Below are 19,589 nucleotides of genomic sequence, written 5' to 3'. Positions count from 1 at the left end.
GATGAGCTGCCCTGAACCTCTCTGACATCTACATGGAGTATGTTTTCCAGATGCATATTAGCTCAGTTCCTGTTGGCGGCCGTTGCCGATTTGTGTTACCGTCTGTCGTCATGGTAACAATCAGGTCGCGGTCACTAATCTATGAAAATCTGGTGGCCAACATAAAAATAAGTTTTAAATGTGGCCTTTGAGTTTTTCGGTTGCGTAAGACATATCCTCAACTCAAATTTGCCAAGTTTTTTTGCTCTTCGTGGCCAAAAATGTACTAGCCCAAAAAAACCCAGCACTGATCTCATACATCAACTTTTGTTCAGCTTTCTTTTCACAAGTTACATCAACAGATTCAATCTATCTCAAAACTAACAAACATTCAATAGTTTTTGGGGATAAAAGAATGTATTTTTATGTTTAAGAAAAAGCTTTATAAAATATATAGTCGAAGGATATGGCTTTAGGGGTGATTCAGGTTTTGGAGATGTGAAAGATGCTTTGATTACAGTGGTATTTCTGGATGTCGTGCTACATTCTCAGATTGGTCCTTTTTGCGGCCGAAGAGAGATTATTTCAGGGGTGAACAGGACCTTCTGGTGTGTGTCTCAGGTGTTCCATGTGTTTTTAGTGCACTTATGGGTCCGGCTGCTTTCACACTCAAAGATAAAGATTGACTGAGGCTTCATTTTATTAGTGCACAGAGAACGAGAAGGACCTCGGGCTGAGAGGAGCTAAAGTGAAGCGGCGTTTTAGTGCAGAGGAGGCTTTACGAATGGTGCCGCAGCCTTCATCTGGCAGAGAGCTGCAGGACTCGTCTGGGGGAAAACACGCTCCGAGTGAACCGACAGCAACTGGTCACCGGAGCCGTGAGTTCCTCTGACCCTCCGCGTGAAAACGGAAAGGACACGGAGGACTCGGCCCATCCTCACAGCCAGTTGACAGCGATGAACGGGGCGAGCGCGTGGTCGCTGTCTCACGCCGAGACGCTGTGTAACACTCTGACACCCAAAGGCATAATGCCACAGCCCTTCGAGACGTGCCACAGTGAGAATTCAACACGTGGCGTCCTCTTTTAACCTTCTTTCACTCCCGCCGTGATCCAGCTGATTCTCAAAATGACACATTTACACAGGAGGTGTTCAGTGTCGAGATGGAGCGAGGTCCTGGAGATTCCTGCTTCAAATATGGTCATATTTCTTGTGTTCGATACTGTGCTCAATTTGTTGGTGAATTCTTCAAAGTTGTGATAGTTTGCACAGTAAATATTCACTTATTCACACACATACTTGCAGTCACAGTGCTCTAATATATGGCTGGCTAGAATACAAGGATTTCATACATCGACCTACAATTGGAAAATAGTTGGATATGGTGCAGTGCAGTAAAAAACGTCAAATAAAACTACTTTTTATTCAGAATGGTTGTCAAATTTAAAAAAAAAAGTGGTTTCAATAGAAGTCACTAAGGCAGTTTAGGCTCCAATGTCCTCAACTTTAATCACCACCAAAGCCTAATTGTTTTATGGAAAATATTACATTCTTACAATAACCAATAAAAACATTCAAATAAAAAAATTGGGCTGTGAAGGGTTTAAATCATGAAACGGATTACATTTCTTTTAGTTTTGAGAAGGTGAGAAGTTGTTGGAATGATTTATGAAAACAAGCAGAAAAAGAAATATTAACTAACATAATAGCAGGTTTTTATGCATTTATGTTTTTAGCCATGAAGAGGATGAAAGGGATCAAAAGGCTTTGTAGAGAAAAAAAGGGGAGCTTTTATAGAAAAAAAATATTTTAATCTCATTCTTGTTTGTTTTACTACGAATACTTTTGTATGATTTCATTTTTTAATCTTTCTTTTTAAATTTTTTTTTTTTTTATTTGCATTATCTTCCTCTATTGTGTGTCCTTTAAATTCAAACGGCACTGAATGGTCAGTTATTTTTATATCTGAACTAGAAAGCGACAAAGAATTTACCCATAAGAGATATTTATAGAGTCTAAACTGTATTCTCAAGGAGCTTTCCCTAAAGATCACCACAAATCTACAAAGTAGTGATTATTTGGAGCCATTTTCTTTTCTATACGAGCCCTGAAAGTAAAATTGTGTGTTCTCTGGTGAAATGTGCATGTGCAATTGGCCAAGATATCGTTTGTGATGTTTTATTGTGGGCGAACTGAGTTTTTATGTTTTTTTTTGTTTTTTTTAAATGAGATCGGTGTTATTTCTAGGTAGCAGACGCAATAAGCGGTTACATAAGCTGCTTCGCAGGCCTCTACGAATCCAAGATGACCCGACTGGACACCACAGTCAATTTGTTGTTTTCATAGACGGAGACCAAAACATGCACATGCTGGAGTTGTAATGACAGAGTCAGAACATGACAAAGAAAGCTACTGTGAGTCAGGCTGGGAAAAAAAAAAGGGGGACAGAGAGAGGACTGGTGGAAAAGTTGAGCGAACAAAAACGTTAAAAAAAATAAAGCTACAATAAAACTGTAGAAAAGTTATGTGAAATGGTTTTGATCATTTAAGTATTGAGCTCCATTTCTGATCAGGGAGAGAGAGAGAGAGAGATGTGTTTTCGTCAGACACATACACAGAATCTCACTCCGTCTTATCGTCTTAACATGATTGTTGCCCCAAATTAGTCCTTTAAAAGTTTTCAAACTTTGATTCATTCGCAGGCCCGAATAGATGAGGGACAATGAAAGAACAATAGCTGGTGTTGGGGCACAAGTCAGAAAGGAAGAGTGGGGAGGGGGGGGGAGAAAAAAAATAGTCAGATGAAAAAATGCGAGCGAATAGGAGAATAAAAGACAGAGGCAGAAAGAGAGGAGTGGAGAGAAGAGGGAGACAGGGTGACAAAGCAGAGTTTGGAAGGGGGGGGGACTTAACAGTCCACTCACGTCTTTAACAAAATCTAAGCCCTGAATCTCGGAGCTCAAATCAAATAAAAGTGAAATAAAGCCAGAAAGTTTCACACTCCCACTTAAATCACCCCCAAACCTAAAAGGATTCCAGCAGCCAGTTTCAGAAAACAAAATGCTGAATGTAATTATAAGGTGCCCTGAATGAAAGACACTGTGTAATGAGAAAAAAAAAAGGACCAGCTGGGATCAACCTTTGAGTAACTTTCAGAGCAGAAAACAAAACTCATCCCGGTTGTTGAATTTTCAGACTCGTTGTGATAAATGAGAACGGCTGCTAAACCTCCTTTAGTCGAGGTGTTTTGCTTTTCGTTGCGCAGACATGTGTTAATATATGCAAATTGGTCACGTACGAAATATTCCCACCTTTTTTTTTTTTTTTCTGTGATTGTGTGTAGATTTTGTGTTTCTCACTTATCAAAGAATCTGGCTTTTTTTCGGGGCCAGTTGCTCATTAACAGGTCACGTTCAAGGATGGGACCAAATGTGAAGCTGTAGGGGGGGTTTTTATTAACAAATTCAGTGTGTGCTTTTGAAGAATGCATTGCACAAACAGTTCTGCCAGGGGGATTTAAACCAGAAACACTGTTTCGCTTTGCGTGGCGATTTCTGGACTTCACAGAATTCAGTGTTGAACATTATTGAAGCGCACGGAAGGAGTTTATCGAGCCACGTCGTTCAGTTGATTTATCTAGGGCAGGGGTGTCAGACATACAGCCTGCTGCCAAAGCCGGCCGGCCAGATGGTCCGGTCTGGATTTTAGGATGACCTTACCAAGTGTTTAAATTACAAACTAAACTTTGAACCTCCAAAAAAGGACAGCGTAAAGCCATTTATATGTATTTATAGTTGTAAGAAATTGAAAGAGATGTTGTATTTCAACAGGTCACTGTGATTAACACCAAGAGACATGGTTAACAATGGCTTCATGTTGAATTTTTAACATCTTCTTTTCTATTCTTTGCACTGAAATAACAAACAGAGCATTCAAAATTGTGGTTATTGAGGAAATTAAGCTGGTCTTCGGGCAGTGGTGGCGTAGAAGTTAGAGAAGTGAGCTTGTGAAAGTAAAGTTGCACCGGGAAGAGAATCCGATGTGAAACTTGGTTTCAATCAAACGTGTGGAAAACTGTCCGCTGTCGCCGCATCGGAATTAAGTTGATTGATACTATCTTAAAAAGCTTTCGGGAATGCTTTCCAACCGTATTTGGTGTTTTCCTTATTTTACCCAAAAAGCACACAGACCTGTACAGTTCAACACACTGTTTTAATATATTTACACTTTCAAAAAAAAGTTTACTTTCAAAACTTTATTGAAATGCTTTGTTCTTTTTTTCTTTTGACAAAAATCGAAGTTCTTATTAGTGAGATGGACACTGCCCTTGTTAGCGTTTGGGCTAAAGGTGTGTGTGTGTGTGTGTGTGTGCACGTGTGCATGTGTTTGCCTGGTGATGACAAACAGAGGCCGCTGTGTCTTTCTGAGCATCTGGAGATATTTAAGGCTGATGTACAAGGTACTTGTGTGCACACATGCACTTATACATCTTAGATGGATATGTTCGCACGCTTCACTTGTCAGGTTACTTTTCTGGGAGGTTTTTTTTTTGGATTTTTTTTATTGTTTGTGTCGGTGTTCCTTTGCACGAGCGTGTCGTCGCTTTTATTTGCACGTCTTAATGTTTGTTTGTTTTTTTTTCCTGCTTGAAGAATTCCTGTGGTAGGGATGAAAGCAGAAACAAGAGGATAAGAGCTGCAAGATGAGGAAAAGAAATGACACTTTGATAATTTATTTTTTCTCGCAGGTTAATATCATGCTGTGGTGAAGCACTCATTTATGTGTTGAAGCAATAGGAGCCTGCTGGTGAAAAACCCAAATGAACACCGCAGCCAGTGCTGAGCAAATTAAAGCTTTAGTGACAACTGATTTAAAACGAGAGCGCTCATCACATTTGGGTTTGAAGTTTGCACCTGACTCGGCTGTCACTGTCGGGGTCTTGACACGTGTTGTTAGCGGAGCGAAAAACATGCGCAACGTCTTTTATTTTCCTGCACCGCATCATAATCGCTGAATCCCGAAAGCTGTGACAAAACATTAGAACGTGATTGTGACAGATGCTGGTTCATTCCTCTTTATTTGCTTAATGTCAGTGTACTTCAGCCGCCTGCAGTTGGCCCGCCAGTGGTCAGTGTAAACAGCAGTCCGCGGTCTTGTGAAAGTTGATTGACTGATTTCTCCGGCCGGCCCGCACAGGAAGCATGAGAACTGCTTTCCGAGCCAGGAGGGAAAAAGGCCCGTAGTTGTGTACGCGATATATGGTCCTCCAACAGGAAATAAACGTGGTCTGCTGATGGATGAGGCCGTTCTTGTCATTCGGCCTCTTTATGTTTCTCACCATTTTTAAGTAATTCATTGTGATTTAGTGGAACACTGAGTCACATTTTGGCCGCCGGCTCGGTGAAACTCTACCTGAGTGGTTGGAGGAAATCAGGCACTTTAATGCACTTTAGATTTCGCTAGTACAGAGGGTGGATGTTCTTCAAACTGAGCAATGAAAAGATTCTTTTTTTTTCCTCAAGACATGTCAAGCGATCAGACCGAATACTTTTTACTCCTCAAATTGAATGATTAAAAAATGAACTGACTTTAAGTCTTTAAGGAAAACCAAACTAGTTATTTAAATCTTTAGTTGCCTGCTCAGTCTCATCAGTGTTACTGTTCTGACTTCCTCTGGAGTCACGTTGACAAAACCCATTAATGCTTTTTTTATTTATTTTTTTCAAAATGCCTTGTTTACTATATGCTTCAACTAGCCTAAAATACTTTATTTGTAATAATATTTGAGTAGTGCTCCACATTGTCAGTTGGAAAATGTAAGAGTATTTCATCAGAGACTCAAGGCAGAATTATTGTAGAGGCATCATAACTCAGAAAAAAACCCCCTAAAAAACCCCAAGGCTGCTGTGGCACAATGGTCAGATATAGTCAGTGGTCTCAGGACAGGTCCCGTCCCGACTGAAGGTCTTGTCACTCATGTGTCATGTTCATAGAAGCATGATCTCCTGGAAACGTGTCATATTGGTCAAATCATGGTCCCTTCGGACCTTTTCAACATTGGCGTAACCCCTGATTAGAATTGTGAGTGTTTGTCATTTCTGTTTTTGAATTCTCTTGATATGTTGGTCACCACTATGTTTTTGTTTTTTGTTTTTCTTCTGCAGGCGTGTCCACGCATGCTGCCGTTGTCGACGCTGTGACTTCACAGCTCCCGATTCATCCGCCCTCCTTGACCATTTTAACTCGGCCCACTGCCACGACTCGTCTCCCTCGTTAGGCTCTTTCACGACGACCTCCCTGCCCACCTCACTCATGCCGTCGCTGACGCTCTCGGCCAACGGCTGCTCAGCTCCCTCTACCTTAGCTATTAAAGAGGAGAGCAAGGGGGACATTCGCCTTCTGTACTCCCTCGCGCCACCCGAGGGGCGGCTGGCGGAGGGTGGCAGAGAAGAGCCCTGCGGGATGGTGAAGAGCGAAGGGGGTGAGGAGAAGGAGAGGGAGAGGGAGAAGGGCTGGGTGCTGGGAGAGACCAGAGGACTCGGGGAGAGAGGAGGTGAGCAGGCCCACGGTTTGCTCTGGGTGCCCAAGGAGCGAATGGGACCTGATAGAGGGGCAGGAAGTGGGAGCCCCTCTCTCTTCCCCTCCCCCCTTTCACTTTCTTTTGTTTCAGCCAACCATGAGGCCTCGCAGCAGAAAAGAGGTGTGGCTTCACCTAGCATGGTCTACCTGGGAGACACCAAGGCTTTTTTGGGAGATACCAAGTCATTTTTGGGAGACACCAAGCTGTACGGAGGTGGGAGGTCAGGAGGAGCTGTCGCAGGAGAAAAGCAGAGCCACATGCCGGCCCAGCAGTACACAGCAGGAGGACCAGCTGGTGGAGGAGGAGGAGGAGGAGGAGGAGGACAGGAGGGGAAAGGAGGATCCACAAAGGAGGAGTCCCAGTCTCTACTCAGGGTAAGGAGGAACACGTTCATGCAGCTCGTCCTCTGTGGTTTCTACTTGAATTTCATATTCATCTCATTTCAGCATGTAATTCTATTTCTTTGCCTCATTTACACCCCGATTCCACTTTATTGGAAGTGAGTGAAGGCCTTTGTAGTGATTCTTTGTAGCACACTCCCACCTGCTGAGAGTATTAGTTGTCAGAGGGCTTCTTTTAGCACTCTTTCATCTTCAAGTGATCTATTTTTTGAATCGGATGTGAGGGTTCGATCTCACACAGCGAGCCCCTACCGTCACTTATTATATAGTAGTGTTCTGATGGTTGACGTAAAGTACACCGTAAGCTCGCTAAAAAAGTGCGTGTGTGAGTATTCACACATGTTCTCACATTCATATCTGTTTTCGCATTCGTCCCTGTGCCTGTGGTTCCATGACATAATTTCCCAAAAACTTTTTTCTTTTTTTTCTTTTTTTAAAATTGAGTTTTTAACGCAAAACACTTTCAAACTCACTAGTTGCTATGGCAACGTGCAGACAAACGGACCGTCCCCATGGTTACCACCTGTCAGTTAGTTTCCTCACCCGACTTCGCGGACCACAATGCCTTTCACTTCGTAGTGATGTCATGGACTGGCAGGGACAGATTGTGGTTCCTCAGCGCCACAGAGCTCATTGGCCATGATCACATTAGATGAGAATAGACTCAACAGAGTGTGTGTGTGTGTACGTGAGTGTGTGTGCGCGCGCTTGGCTGTCAGGGCACTGACATGGGTGTATGTAAGTGGCAGTATTGAGTGTGAGAGTGGTGTTCCCGGTGTGTGTATGCACAGATCAGTGTGTGAGCGGAGTCTATGGCTTCTTTGTACCACTTGTGGTTTGGCCTGTTGCGTGTGTGCATGTGCGTGCATGTGCGTGCATGTGAGGTGTTGGCAGTAACTTGGCAGGCCGGGCAGGGTGGGGCAACAAGAGGTTTACTCATTATCGTGGGTGGGGCCGTGTGCGTCTGAGAGAGGGCGGGAATCCGGGACTGAAAGGGAGAGATTGCATGCGTGAGAGAGACAGGGAGGGAGATTGAGATAAAGAGAAGAAGATAGGGAGAGTCACTGAATGAGCGGTTAAAAACAAAACAAAACAAGATTAACCCTTTAACAGACAGTTTTCTCACTTTTCTTTTAAGAAGCAAAATGGGATCATAAAGTCCTTGCGCTTTCTTGAAATTTATGTTGATGTCATGATGTTATGTCATGTCGAATACAGATTTTGAGGGAGATGTTATATTTATGCCGTTTGGACAGGGTCGGGGTAACCTTTTCCAGGGTTTTTAGCTTTTGTGCTATGCTGCATTAAACTCCAGCTTCAAATTAGACAGAAGTTTGTCATATCACTGGTAGGAAGTATGGAGCAGGCGGGCCTCGTCTGAAGGGCTCCACAGAGCTTCAGGAAAAGCATGAGGGTCAGGAGGATGCCTTTTAGGAAAGAATTTGCTGTAGATCTACTATAAATAAATTAAGTTGTAAAATACGCTTCAGTGCGAATCCATCTATCCATTTCTGTACGGCTTTTTCCTGTGCAGGGTCGCATGGCGCTGGAGCCAATCCAGCGTTCATCCTTCAGAATAATGTTTGCAAATCATACTGAAGAATACTTCTTGTTGTTAGGAGAAACACTCTGCAGTTCTGTTTCAGTGAGGTTAATCGTCTATGTGACACCAATATGATTTGTGGTATGATCTAAAAAAATTGATCTATAACGTTATGACATAATGTGATATCTGACATTTTGCCGTTGGCAGATTCTGTGAAAGCATTAGTATGCATCCGCGACACTTTTTGTTGCCTGGATGTGATTGAAAGTCTTGTATTTTCCTCATTAAATGTGAATCTGAGCATCATGAGCAGAACAACACTGTTTCAACAGTGCATGATCCAGAAAACTAGTCTAACCTGGAGAACAGCTTTTTTTTTTTTCTTTCCTTTCATCCGCCACATGTTTTGGCACATTAACTGACAGAAACAGGTACTTACACTTGAATGCACAACATTTAGAAACTAAACCTGAGATATAATCAACTTTAATTGGGCTTATTTATATACATATATGTATTCTTTCTCTTCCAGACATAATACAGTGATGCAGGAACTCAAAAATATAGATTTTTTTTTTTTTCTTTTATAAGATATTATTTCAGAGCCACATCACTGAACCGTACAGCAGGCTTCTTCTTTTATGTAGCATCAAAGCTTGAAAAATCAAAGTGTGGCGGTATGATTTGAATCTTTGTTTCTGTCTTTTCAAGATGGGGAACTTTGATATCGAGAATGACATTTTTTTGCAGCCATCACTATTATCAGAGGACCGAATTATGACCAAGCACCTCTACCACAAGGATTTTATGAGAATTATAGCAGCACAATTAATGAAAGAAAGAGTGTCTGCATTAATTTAATAAACATGCATGCATTTGATGTTCCCTACTTTGAGACAAACATAATATTAGTTTCTATTGATTCCAAGTATAAATGTGCATAAAACTACAATCATCCTATAATCGTTGTAAAACCAATAGATTTTTAGTATTTTTGGAAAAAGGCTCATGGGTCACATGTTGGTCATAGTCTGCCACCTGACTTTATATTTTATTGATATTAAAATATATCGCCTAAAAACTTTTTTTTATTCCGCAATCATTTCCTAATTTGATTTTAAAAGTGTTTCTCCCATGTGCAGTCAGCATCTGCAATACACCAAACATCCGCCTTCCACCAGTGTAATATTAACGTCTGCGTTGTATATCAGAGCGTCCCAAAGTTATGGGAAAGTAGTTTTAGGAGCCACAGAGATTCCTCTACGGGCCGAGTAGAACAAAAGGTGAGAATAGATGATTTACAAGACGAGGTGCTGAACATGCATCTGTACTTAAATAGCTTGGTGAGGTATGACCTTTATCTCTCTCACTGCTCTCACAAAACATCGTTTATTCTCAGTTCCCATAGCGTGCACTGCCATACACACACACACACACACACACACACACACACACACACACACACACACACACACACACACACACACACACACGCGCGCGTGCATAGGCTGAAGTTGACTCATCGCTGGGCAGGGTGAGGGAGGGGCACTAATGCAAAGGATCATCTGAAGTAGCTTAGTGCATGCACACGCTCACACACATATATATTGTGGGACTCGGTCCAGCCTTTAGGTCCCCTTAGATGCAGCCTCAGACGCAATAGGGCAGGGCCTGATTTGGTGACGGCGCAACCATCCAAGATACAAATGGACTCTTTGGAAATGGTAATTGAGAAGTGGTGAAGGAGCGTGATGATGAGGGTTGGAAGGAAGTTTGATTGGGGGGAGAGATGGCAGTATGATGTGCGAAGTGAATTAGTAGAGAGGAAGTGAGAGATTAAAAAGAGCCAAAGGCAGAAACAAATAGCTAGTGTGTGTGTGTGTGTGTGTGTGTGTGTGTGTGTGTGTGTGTGTGTGTGTGTGTGTGTGTGTGTGTGTGTGTGTGTGTGTGTGTGTGTGTGTGTGTGTGTGTGTGTGTGTGTGTGTGTGTGTGTGTGTGTGTGTGTGTGTGTGTGTGTGTGTCCTGCCTCATTTCTTCTATTCTCCGCTGCATCGATTTGTCTCTCCCCTTTTTCGCTCCATTCTTTTTCTTTCATTTCCCTTCTTTTCCTCAAAGGACAACTCACCTGATACACTGGGATCAATACACACAAAGCATTCCAGACGTGTACGAACCACCTCACACACACACACACACACACGCACGCACGCACACACACACACACACACACACACACACACACACACACACACACACACACACACACACACACACACACACACACACACACACACACACACACACACACACACACACACACACACACACACACACACACACACACACTGCATTCTTGATATTTTGTGATGTGAGGCTTTTTGCTTTGTGTAGAGGAGAGAATATATACCTTTGAAGGCCTGATGTATAAACGCTGCTCGGTGTTGAGACATTGCCTGACTATTGGCTTTGTTTTCACTGTGATTTATTACCGTGAAGACAGTTTTTCATTCTGAGATTTTCTTTTCTGGCTTTTTGACTGACTGTATGAGACAAGGATAGAAAGCACATGAGGTTTTCGCAATGAAATTAAAGCAAAAAGCTTGGTGGACGTTACAGTTTATAAATGGAATGGGACAGACTTTGAGTAATGGTGGTTTTTCGAGTTAAGTAGAGCTGAGGAAGGTCCGCCTCTGAGCCAAACATATGTGAACGCATGTAGAAATACTCGAACATATGTGTAGCTACCCAAGAAATTTTGATCACTTAATAAATCCCAGATTGAGTTTTCAAAGGGAATTCTACCTCAAGGACAGCAGAGTAGATAAATAGACGCAAAGCAGGGAGAGGGAGAAATCGTGGATTTGACTTTACAAACACGATGTAATTGTGTTCATCCTATGTGGTCATATGGCAGCACTGAAACATGGAGCTCTGGGCTTTTTAAAGTCCCATGCGTGACGTTCAATTCCATGCAATTCCAGAGACCAACAGAGAAAATAGAGACAAACTCGGAGAGATAAACGGAAATGTGTGCTTTCAGCAGATCAGAGAAGAGTTTCATTAAACTTTCTCTCGTTTACATTTCTGCCCGACAGAGCTAATTATGTTTAAAGGAACACACACACACACACACACACACACACACACACACACACACACACACACACACACACACACACACACACACACACACACACACACACACACACACACACACACACACACACACACACACACACACACACACACACACACACACACACACACACAGCTGTATTTCCATAAATTTCTCATTACGTTCTATTTCCCTTCTTTGGTTGTGTAAATTTGTGTGTGTCTGTGTGTTGGGGGGGTGGGATTGTGAGGAAATTAAAGCATGAAATTGACTTATTTTCTGTGCTGATAATGTAACATCACTTTATCTCCGCTACAGGAAATTATGGAGCGTGTGTGTGTGTGTGTGTGTGTGTGTGTGTGTGTGTGTGTGTGTGTGTGTGTGTGTGTGTGTGTGTGTGTGTGTGTGTGTGTGTGTGTGTGTGTGTGTGTGTGTGTGTGTGTGTGTGTGTGTGTGTGTGTGTGTGTGTGTGTTGTTTGGCTCTGAAAGACAAAGAACTAAAACTGATTTAATTAGTATAATATAATCTATATACATTAATGTCTTGTTGTGTTTTACTGTTGTTGTTTTGTTGTAGAGCATTTCCCAAGAATCTAGAAAAGGTGTCCTGTAATTACAATGATGAGGAAGAAGCAAGAACAGGAAATCTTGCGGAGTTCATCTTGGACAGATATCACATCACATCATAGTTAACCCAGAGAGAAACGGAGTCACCACCTTCCATATTCACACCCACAGACAATTAACTGAAGAAACGTGTTTTGTTGTTTGTGTGAAGAAGCTGAGGAACCCATAAGTGGGCACAGAGGGAACATGCAGACAGTGAAGCAACAGTGCTCACCAACATTGTCACAGATGACTCCTGTAAATCGGTTTCTGACTATCAAAACATTTTTACAGGGTCATTCTTTCAATGTAACTAAGAAAAAACAACCTATTATTGCATCTGCAATCCAGTGGTGTCCTGACAATTGTTCATGTCATGTATCATGGGAGCAGTACGCAGAGTGATAACTCCTGCTGGATGGGACTGGATACCTGCTTTCTCCCTTTGCTGATGTAAGATTTTCATTTGTGTTACAGGCAATCACTTCTGAGCAAGTAGACTGCAAATGCCTCCGACTGTTAACCAACCATTAAGCATCAGTACGGCCATGTAGTTGAGAACTCAAAGTTACATCTCCTGCAGACGTCCTTATAAAATCCAGCTGGTAGACGAGGGCGCTTCTGCTCCAGACTTTCACCGTCCTACACACTGTCCCTCGTGGAGAAGGAGAAAAGAGCTTCCTTTATTCTACCTATTTGCAGTTTGCGTGTGTGCCAGTGCTCGTCTGCATGGGAATAAGGAAGACATGCCGACATTCGCCCAGCGTCTCACTCTTTCTTTCAGACACACACTCACACACCAAGACATATCCAGACCAAGTTGTCTGTTCTGGGCTGTTCAGTTTGTTTGTGCAGCAGTCACATTTCCCATCAGGATACAGACTCAAATAAACACAGCCATGCTGGAAAGATGGAAAAAAAAGAAACTACCGCACACACCACCGCGCTGTGTGCGCGGTAGTAATGTGCGCAGTGTATAAAGTCCAGACCATGTTTAATGTAACAGAAACAATCAGACAACCTGTTTGCCGCGATTGTGACCCGTGTGTGCTTGTGTGTCTGTCTGCGGAAAAACTTGGTGATAAGCTCATTTGAGTGTGTCTCTGTCTGTGTGTGTTTCACGGTGGTGACCCGTGTGTGGCTTTACGCTGTGTGACAGTCCACAGCAGTCTTATTGTCTGGTAGGAATATTACGTCTCGCTTGCAAAAACAAATTACAACATTTCAACCACATTTAGATCCATTTTGGGCGTTACACACACACACACACACACACACACACACACACACACACACACACACACACACACACACACACACACACACACACACACACACACACACACACACACACACACACACACACACACACGCTACAGTTAACAACATGCTGTCAGAAGGTGACAGCTTGGCATTTTTGGCTCGTACAAATTAGAAATCGACGCATTTGCATGACTATGTCTTGGCTCATGTTGGGATGGTAAATCCCTCATTCAAGTGTTTGAATTATCTTGTTCCGACTTTGGTTGGAAAAAACAAATCATGTTTGCTTCTCAAGATTCTTGGGAAGTAATTTTTTTTTCTCTTGCTGCATCACACCACTTCCAAAATTGTCAGTCAGTCATCAGTCATAGACGAGTCGACTAAACTGACTTTAAAGTTCCTGGATTTGGTGCCGTGGTTTGTCTTTCGGTGGCTTTCTGGCGGCGGTGCGGTGCAGCGATTAGCCAGATGTCCCTCAACCAGAAAGTTCAGGCTCTTTCACACACACTTGAGGAAAAAATGCTGAAGGGTCCTTGAGCAAGACCTTGAATTGGTGTTTGCTCCGGGGCTGCTGCTGGGTGGCAGAACTTCCTGTTAGCAGTAGGCAGCATGATGAGGTATTACCCCGTCTGGAATCGTTGGCGTATAGAAATACTTTCCTGAAACTTCTCGATCTGTCTTTATCTGGCACCAGTGAGGAGAAGCGGATGAATGGCTTCGGTTTGGTTTTCATCACACGACGATGACACAAAATTGTTGACATGGAACGATCCACTGTTGGAAGACCACCTCCATCTATATTTTTCCGCAGTAGTTTATAGCCCATAAAGTCGTGTAATGTGATATAACGAGTTTGACTTGGGCCTAACGTGCCGTCTGCTCGCATATCTTCTCACTGCGATGAGTTTTTCATTTGTTCGGACACATGTCGTTTACACACACGCTGCATTCTCATTGGTTCAGCCCGGCGCCCATGACACACATGTTCCACCCTCCCCAACCGGAGAACCAACCACGTGTTTTTCATCATGTCGTCATGGCAACGGTAAAACACAGTGGTTATTTTAGCTCCTAGCTGTAATTTAGACGTTTACATCAATTACTGTTACAATCAGCTTACGCACACACACTACTGGAAGCATGTGTGTGTAGGCATGTGTGTATTCTTTTTATATTTGAGTGTTTTTCTGCCAGGGCTTGCAACCGATCCCTCAGTTCTTGTATGTTTCTCTTTGTCGGTCCCTCTCCTTCTCTCTGTTACTGTGTAATGCAGGAGCAATTCACCACAGGGTGTGTGTGTGTGTGTGTGTGTGTGTGTGTGTGTGTGTGTGTGTGTGTGTGTGTGTGTGTGTGTGTGTGTGTGTGTGTGTGTGTGTGTGTGTGTGTGTGTGTGTGTGTGTGTGTGTGTGTGTACACGCATGGGTGCATGCATGGACATGCGTCCATGTAGACATACACAAGCGCGTGTGTTCACACATGGAACCAATATTGGGGCCAGATGTTCATTTTGCTACAACAAGACCTCTACACGCAACACGGGCCAGCTACACACACATATATATGCACACACACACACACACACACACAGAAATGCATAGGGTACACCGATCTGGCAGCGCTTGTGTAATTAGGAAGCTGATTGGTTAGATTAAATGTCCATCTGACCCCTGACCAATAGTTAATTTGAAAACCCTGCTCCTTTTCCCCTTTGTCTGTCTCCCAGCTCTTTTGGCTCGCCTCTCCTTTTCCTCTTCTTTTAATGTGACGCTCTTTCACACAATCTGGCTTTTTGCCTCGGTAATGGTGACTGATGTAATTTGACAAACACAAGAAAAAGAGAAGCAGGGGAAAATGATGGTAAATAGTTTGAGTAAAACTGCTTCCAGTAAACGGTTGAAAGTGCAATGATAAATAAGTACAAATGACTTTTCTGACTGACTTTTGTTTTCTTTCCTAAATCATGAAAGAAATGTCTCGCTTTGCAGAAACACCTAGTCAGGAGCAGTGTACATCTTTTTATCATAACACATTACTTTCAGTCATATATATATATATATATATATATATATATATATATATATATATATATTTTATTGGTGGATAGCGCTCCTGTGCCTCAGATGTGTTTCAGGGGAACGATGTGTCTCCAAGCGCTAAAAGTGGGATGAGGGAAAGTTTCATAAAAACTCCGAATGTGGATACGAGTTTGAAAGTTGTTGCCTGTTGGAGGTGGTGCTGCGTGGACTTCCTGCCAAAACCAAAACGATAAAACAATGGGTGATAAGAGGCGCTTGCCACCCATGTTTTTTATTCCTGACGTCAGTCAATTATGTCCTGCGCACTGACGCACCCTGAAATGTTGAATGGATCTTGGCAAACTTTTGAGTGCGAGATATTTGAGTCATCGTGGCAGCACCACACCTCCGCCAGTAAAAAAACGCAGAAAAGTCGACGCAGAAAATAATCGCAAGGTGGATTGTTCAGTTTCACGCACACGCCGTAAAATATACTGCACACTCTCACGCACAGAGAGGCTCAAACAGTCATCTTGACACTTTAATCCACTTCACTTAAGGACATCCAGTCACACCCTACTTTGGAGTGCGAGAGAGAAGGAGAGAAAGTGAGAAAATGTGTGTGTGTGTGTGTGTTTGGGAGCATGTACAACCATGGCAACCTTGGCGGCCCAAGGCCCTCTTGGCAAGGTAGCAAGATTGCCCTGGGCACGAATGCGTGCAGCCAACAGTGCCATCACTGTGAGCATGCATATATACGTGTCTGTGTGCACGTCTGTGTGTGTGTGTGTGTGTGTGTGTGTGTGTGTGTGTGTGTGTGTGTGTGTGTGTGTGTGTGTGTGTGTGTGTGTGTGTGTGTGTGTGTGTGTGTGTGTGTGTGTGTGTGTGTGTGTGTGTGTGTGTGTGTGTGTGTGTGTGTGTGTGTGTGTGTGTGTGTGTGTGTGTGACTGGAATGCAGAGTGGAGATTTTCACTTTAAACTCCTCTCAGTGGAAACGCTCATCCACCCTCAAACTTATAATACACACGCGCACACGCTGGCAGTGCCATGCATACTTGATAAGGGGTGAGAGCGAGACGAGGATGCATCACTTTTTCTCCTTTCATTGCTGACTGTCTCTCCATCTCACCCGTAGCTCCTCCCTTTCCTCTCCCTGCCTCCCCCTTCTACGTCCCCTGTGAGGTCTTCACTCATTAGGAATTCTCCGATAGTGCATGTGTGTGCGCGCGCGTGTGTGTGTGTGTCTCTGTGCGAGCGTGTTTATGAATTCTGCTCCACTGGCATGATGCATCTTGTACACTCAATTTCCCTTAAGACCATTTCTCTTTTGTTCTCCTTCTCTTTCTCTCTCCCTCTCTCCCTGTCTGGCTGGCTGTACAACACAACAGGACCCCGAAACAGCACAACTGTTCGGGACGAGTTTGCCCCCAGAGTGTGTGTGTGTGTGTGTGTGTGTGTGTGTGTGTGTGTGTGTGTGTGTGTGTGTGTGTGTGTGTGTGTGTGTGTGTGTGTGTGTGTGTGTGTGTGTGTGTGTGTGTGTGTGTGTGTGTGTGTGTGTGTGTGTGTGTGTATGTGTATGTTCTCCGTATAAGGCGAGGACAATGTGGAAAATAAATTCAAAGAAAACATATTGCAGCGATTGGTTTGAAATTCCCCTCCCATATGCATGAATTTAGTTCACAATAGAACACAGACAAAATATCAGATGCTGACATTTGACCTTTTCATGAGAAACAGTAACTCATTTTTAATTTGACCGGAGTAATACAGATTTTTACAGCGAAGACCTTTTAGATAGATTGCTCAGCATGGATAGCGAAAAAATAACCCCTTCAAATTTATGGCTCCAAACTGCTTCATAATATGAGTTTATTTGACACCAGTCGGACTTTAGTGTGAATATCAACAGCAGTGTTCACAATTCTCCTCACACATGCCGTGCAGATGTGAAGTTTAAAAAAAACAAACAAGAAAAAGCAGCCATAACTTAAGTCCACTTGAGTGTCATTTTTCATCTTTTAACAAGTTGCGCATTCCTTTAATAATGATGCATTGTCTGTTTTCAGATTAAAGCCTAAACATGTAGGCCATGAATGACCTTGAGACAGCAAGGTCAAAGCTTGGTATGTTTGCTTTAACTTAAGATGAAGCAGAAAAATGAATAGAAACAAAAACATTTCAAGTGTATTTCTTTTTTCTGATGTGTAGACTTGATTTTGGAATATAAAACTCAACATTCAGCAAATACAGCTTCATACAGTTTATTGTGTTTTATGTGATGTGCTTTAAATATCCGTCTCAATAATTGCCATCCTTCCTGGGTCATGGGACTTATTACTCCCACACCTCTGCTTCACGCAAACAAACCATGCCAGTTCCAAATCAGGTTTGTGCAGAGCGCGGTGACGGTAATCACAAGCACACCGCTTCCAGTTGAGCGCTTATTGCCTAATCATTCTGTGCAACTTCACCTAAAAACCTTAAAATGATTTCATACTATATTTGCTTTTCAGTTAAAATCAAATTAGTCCAAGAAAGGAACATTGTCATTCTTGTAGAGGACTCTCCATTTTTTTATTTTGTAAAATTGTGTGAATTTCTTGGTGACAGAATATTATTTTGGTTGTTTACCCAACTTTAACTGTGAATACAGGTTTTAGTTGTTGTTGTTTGTTTTGTTTACAGTAACGTTAAAACAGAGAATAAGGGAAATTTTAAGTCACAGGGGAGCGGACAGAGACAGACACCGCTCTGCATATGCTTGTAGACATTCGTTTAATAATTGTGTGTGTGTGTGTGTGTGTGTGTGTGTGTGTGTGTGTGTGTGTGTGTGTGTGTGTGTGTGTGTGTGTGTGTGTGTGTGTGTGTGCTACTTGAAGGTGCGTCATTGTTGCAGATGTTTGGCTTCTGAAGTTGTGCAGACGCACAAGTGAATGCGTGTACTCACACTCACTGACACAAACATTCACACAGTCGGGTCCCCGAGTCCCATCTATCCTGTTCCCGAACAGGCCAGGTGCAGCAGAACAATGGGTGCGTGCACACATGCCCCCGTTTGCGTTTGTCCCAGTGTCACTCTTCATTAGCCGTGTGCTCGCATGTCCTTGAGTGTGTTTTCCTTTTTTTTTTGTTTTCCCAAAGTTCTCCTCAAGATTGTTGCTGTAGGAACATCTCAGGATAACACTGCTCTCATAAAATCATATTTTATGCAGACATGAACCATGTGGCGTCTGGTCTTAGTTTGTTTAAGTTGCTTATTAGTGGGAAACATAAAAACTGGACTTGGTCTGTCTGTTCACTGTGCAGCAACACAGTTTAAACACTCTTCTCTTTCTAGTTGCACCAGAATATATATATTTTTTTCGGGTATTGAAGCCAAATTTGACGGGATCCTCTTGAAAGCCAGCATTAATTCTTGTATTTTTTTGGGGTTTGGGTCACTGATATAATCAAACCCATTTTAGAGGCACAATTCCTCTGTGAAAGTGGATCCATGTTATTCTTTTGATCTCACACAGGCTGCTGATTAGGAACAAGTTTCTCCCTCAAAGCAATAGACCTGCAGCGATGACAGAAACATAGATATGGAACAGTGAGGTCCATGAGGTTTTGTTTTTTTTCTAACGTTTGAAAACATACTTATTATCTGGAAGGATAATTCTGCTTCATCCCCACTTGGATTATTTTAGTCAAACATCTACTCCCCCGAGTTAATTGTTAAGTTATGATGTGTTCCAGGTATCCTTTGAACTGGGAGTTCCTAGTTGTTTTAAGTGACAAGAAGCAGAAGTTGTAAAAAGCTTGTCCCCTGGAGGTCCAAATTACAAGTTTGAACTTGGACAACTTTTGAGTCTTCATGTTGGGATTTCTTCCTGGCTGTGTGCAGCGTGACACATTAGTCTTAATGTTTTTATAGCAGTTGTTTTTTATTTATTTATTTATTTTTTTAAAAACCATTTCAATGACTTGCATGTACAGCTTTACCACAGGGATGTTAAATGTTAGTATTAAAACAGCTGTCCTGGTCGTCTCTATAGTGTTTATTTATATTGTCACTGAGACTTCCTCTTTTAACCATTGAAGCC

The 19,589-nt window shown here is 42.6% G+C and overlaps 1 protein-coding gene across 2 annotated transcripts in view; it reads left to right on the top strand.

Moving 5' to 3' along the window:
* trps1 (trichorhinophalangeal syndrome I) overlaps nucleotides 1–19,589 on the top strand; it is a 118,637-nt gene that overhangs the window by 59,206 nt on the left and 39,842 nt on the right. For both annotated transcript variants that reach the window (XM_080484248.1, XM_080484249.1), the window contains exon 9: nucleotides 6,143–6,932. In XM_080484248.1, the coding sequence (XP_080340374.1) occupies nucleotides 6,143–6,932 (790 nt within the window). The remainder of the gene's footprint in view (nucleotides 1–6,142; nucleotides 6,933–19,589) is intronic.

The sequence above is a fragment of the Lipophrys pholis genome, assembly GCF_963383615.2.
Source record: "Lipophrys pholis genome assembly, chromosome: 17".
In the NCBI taxonomy this organism is placed as follows: Eukaryota; Metazoa; Chordata; class Actinopteri; order Blenniiformes; family Blenniidae; genus Lipophrys; species Lipophrys pholis.
Note: the sequence above shows the minus strand (reverse complement) of the source record. Positions and strands in the feature narration are given on the sequence as shown.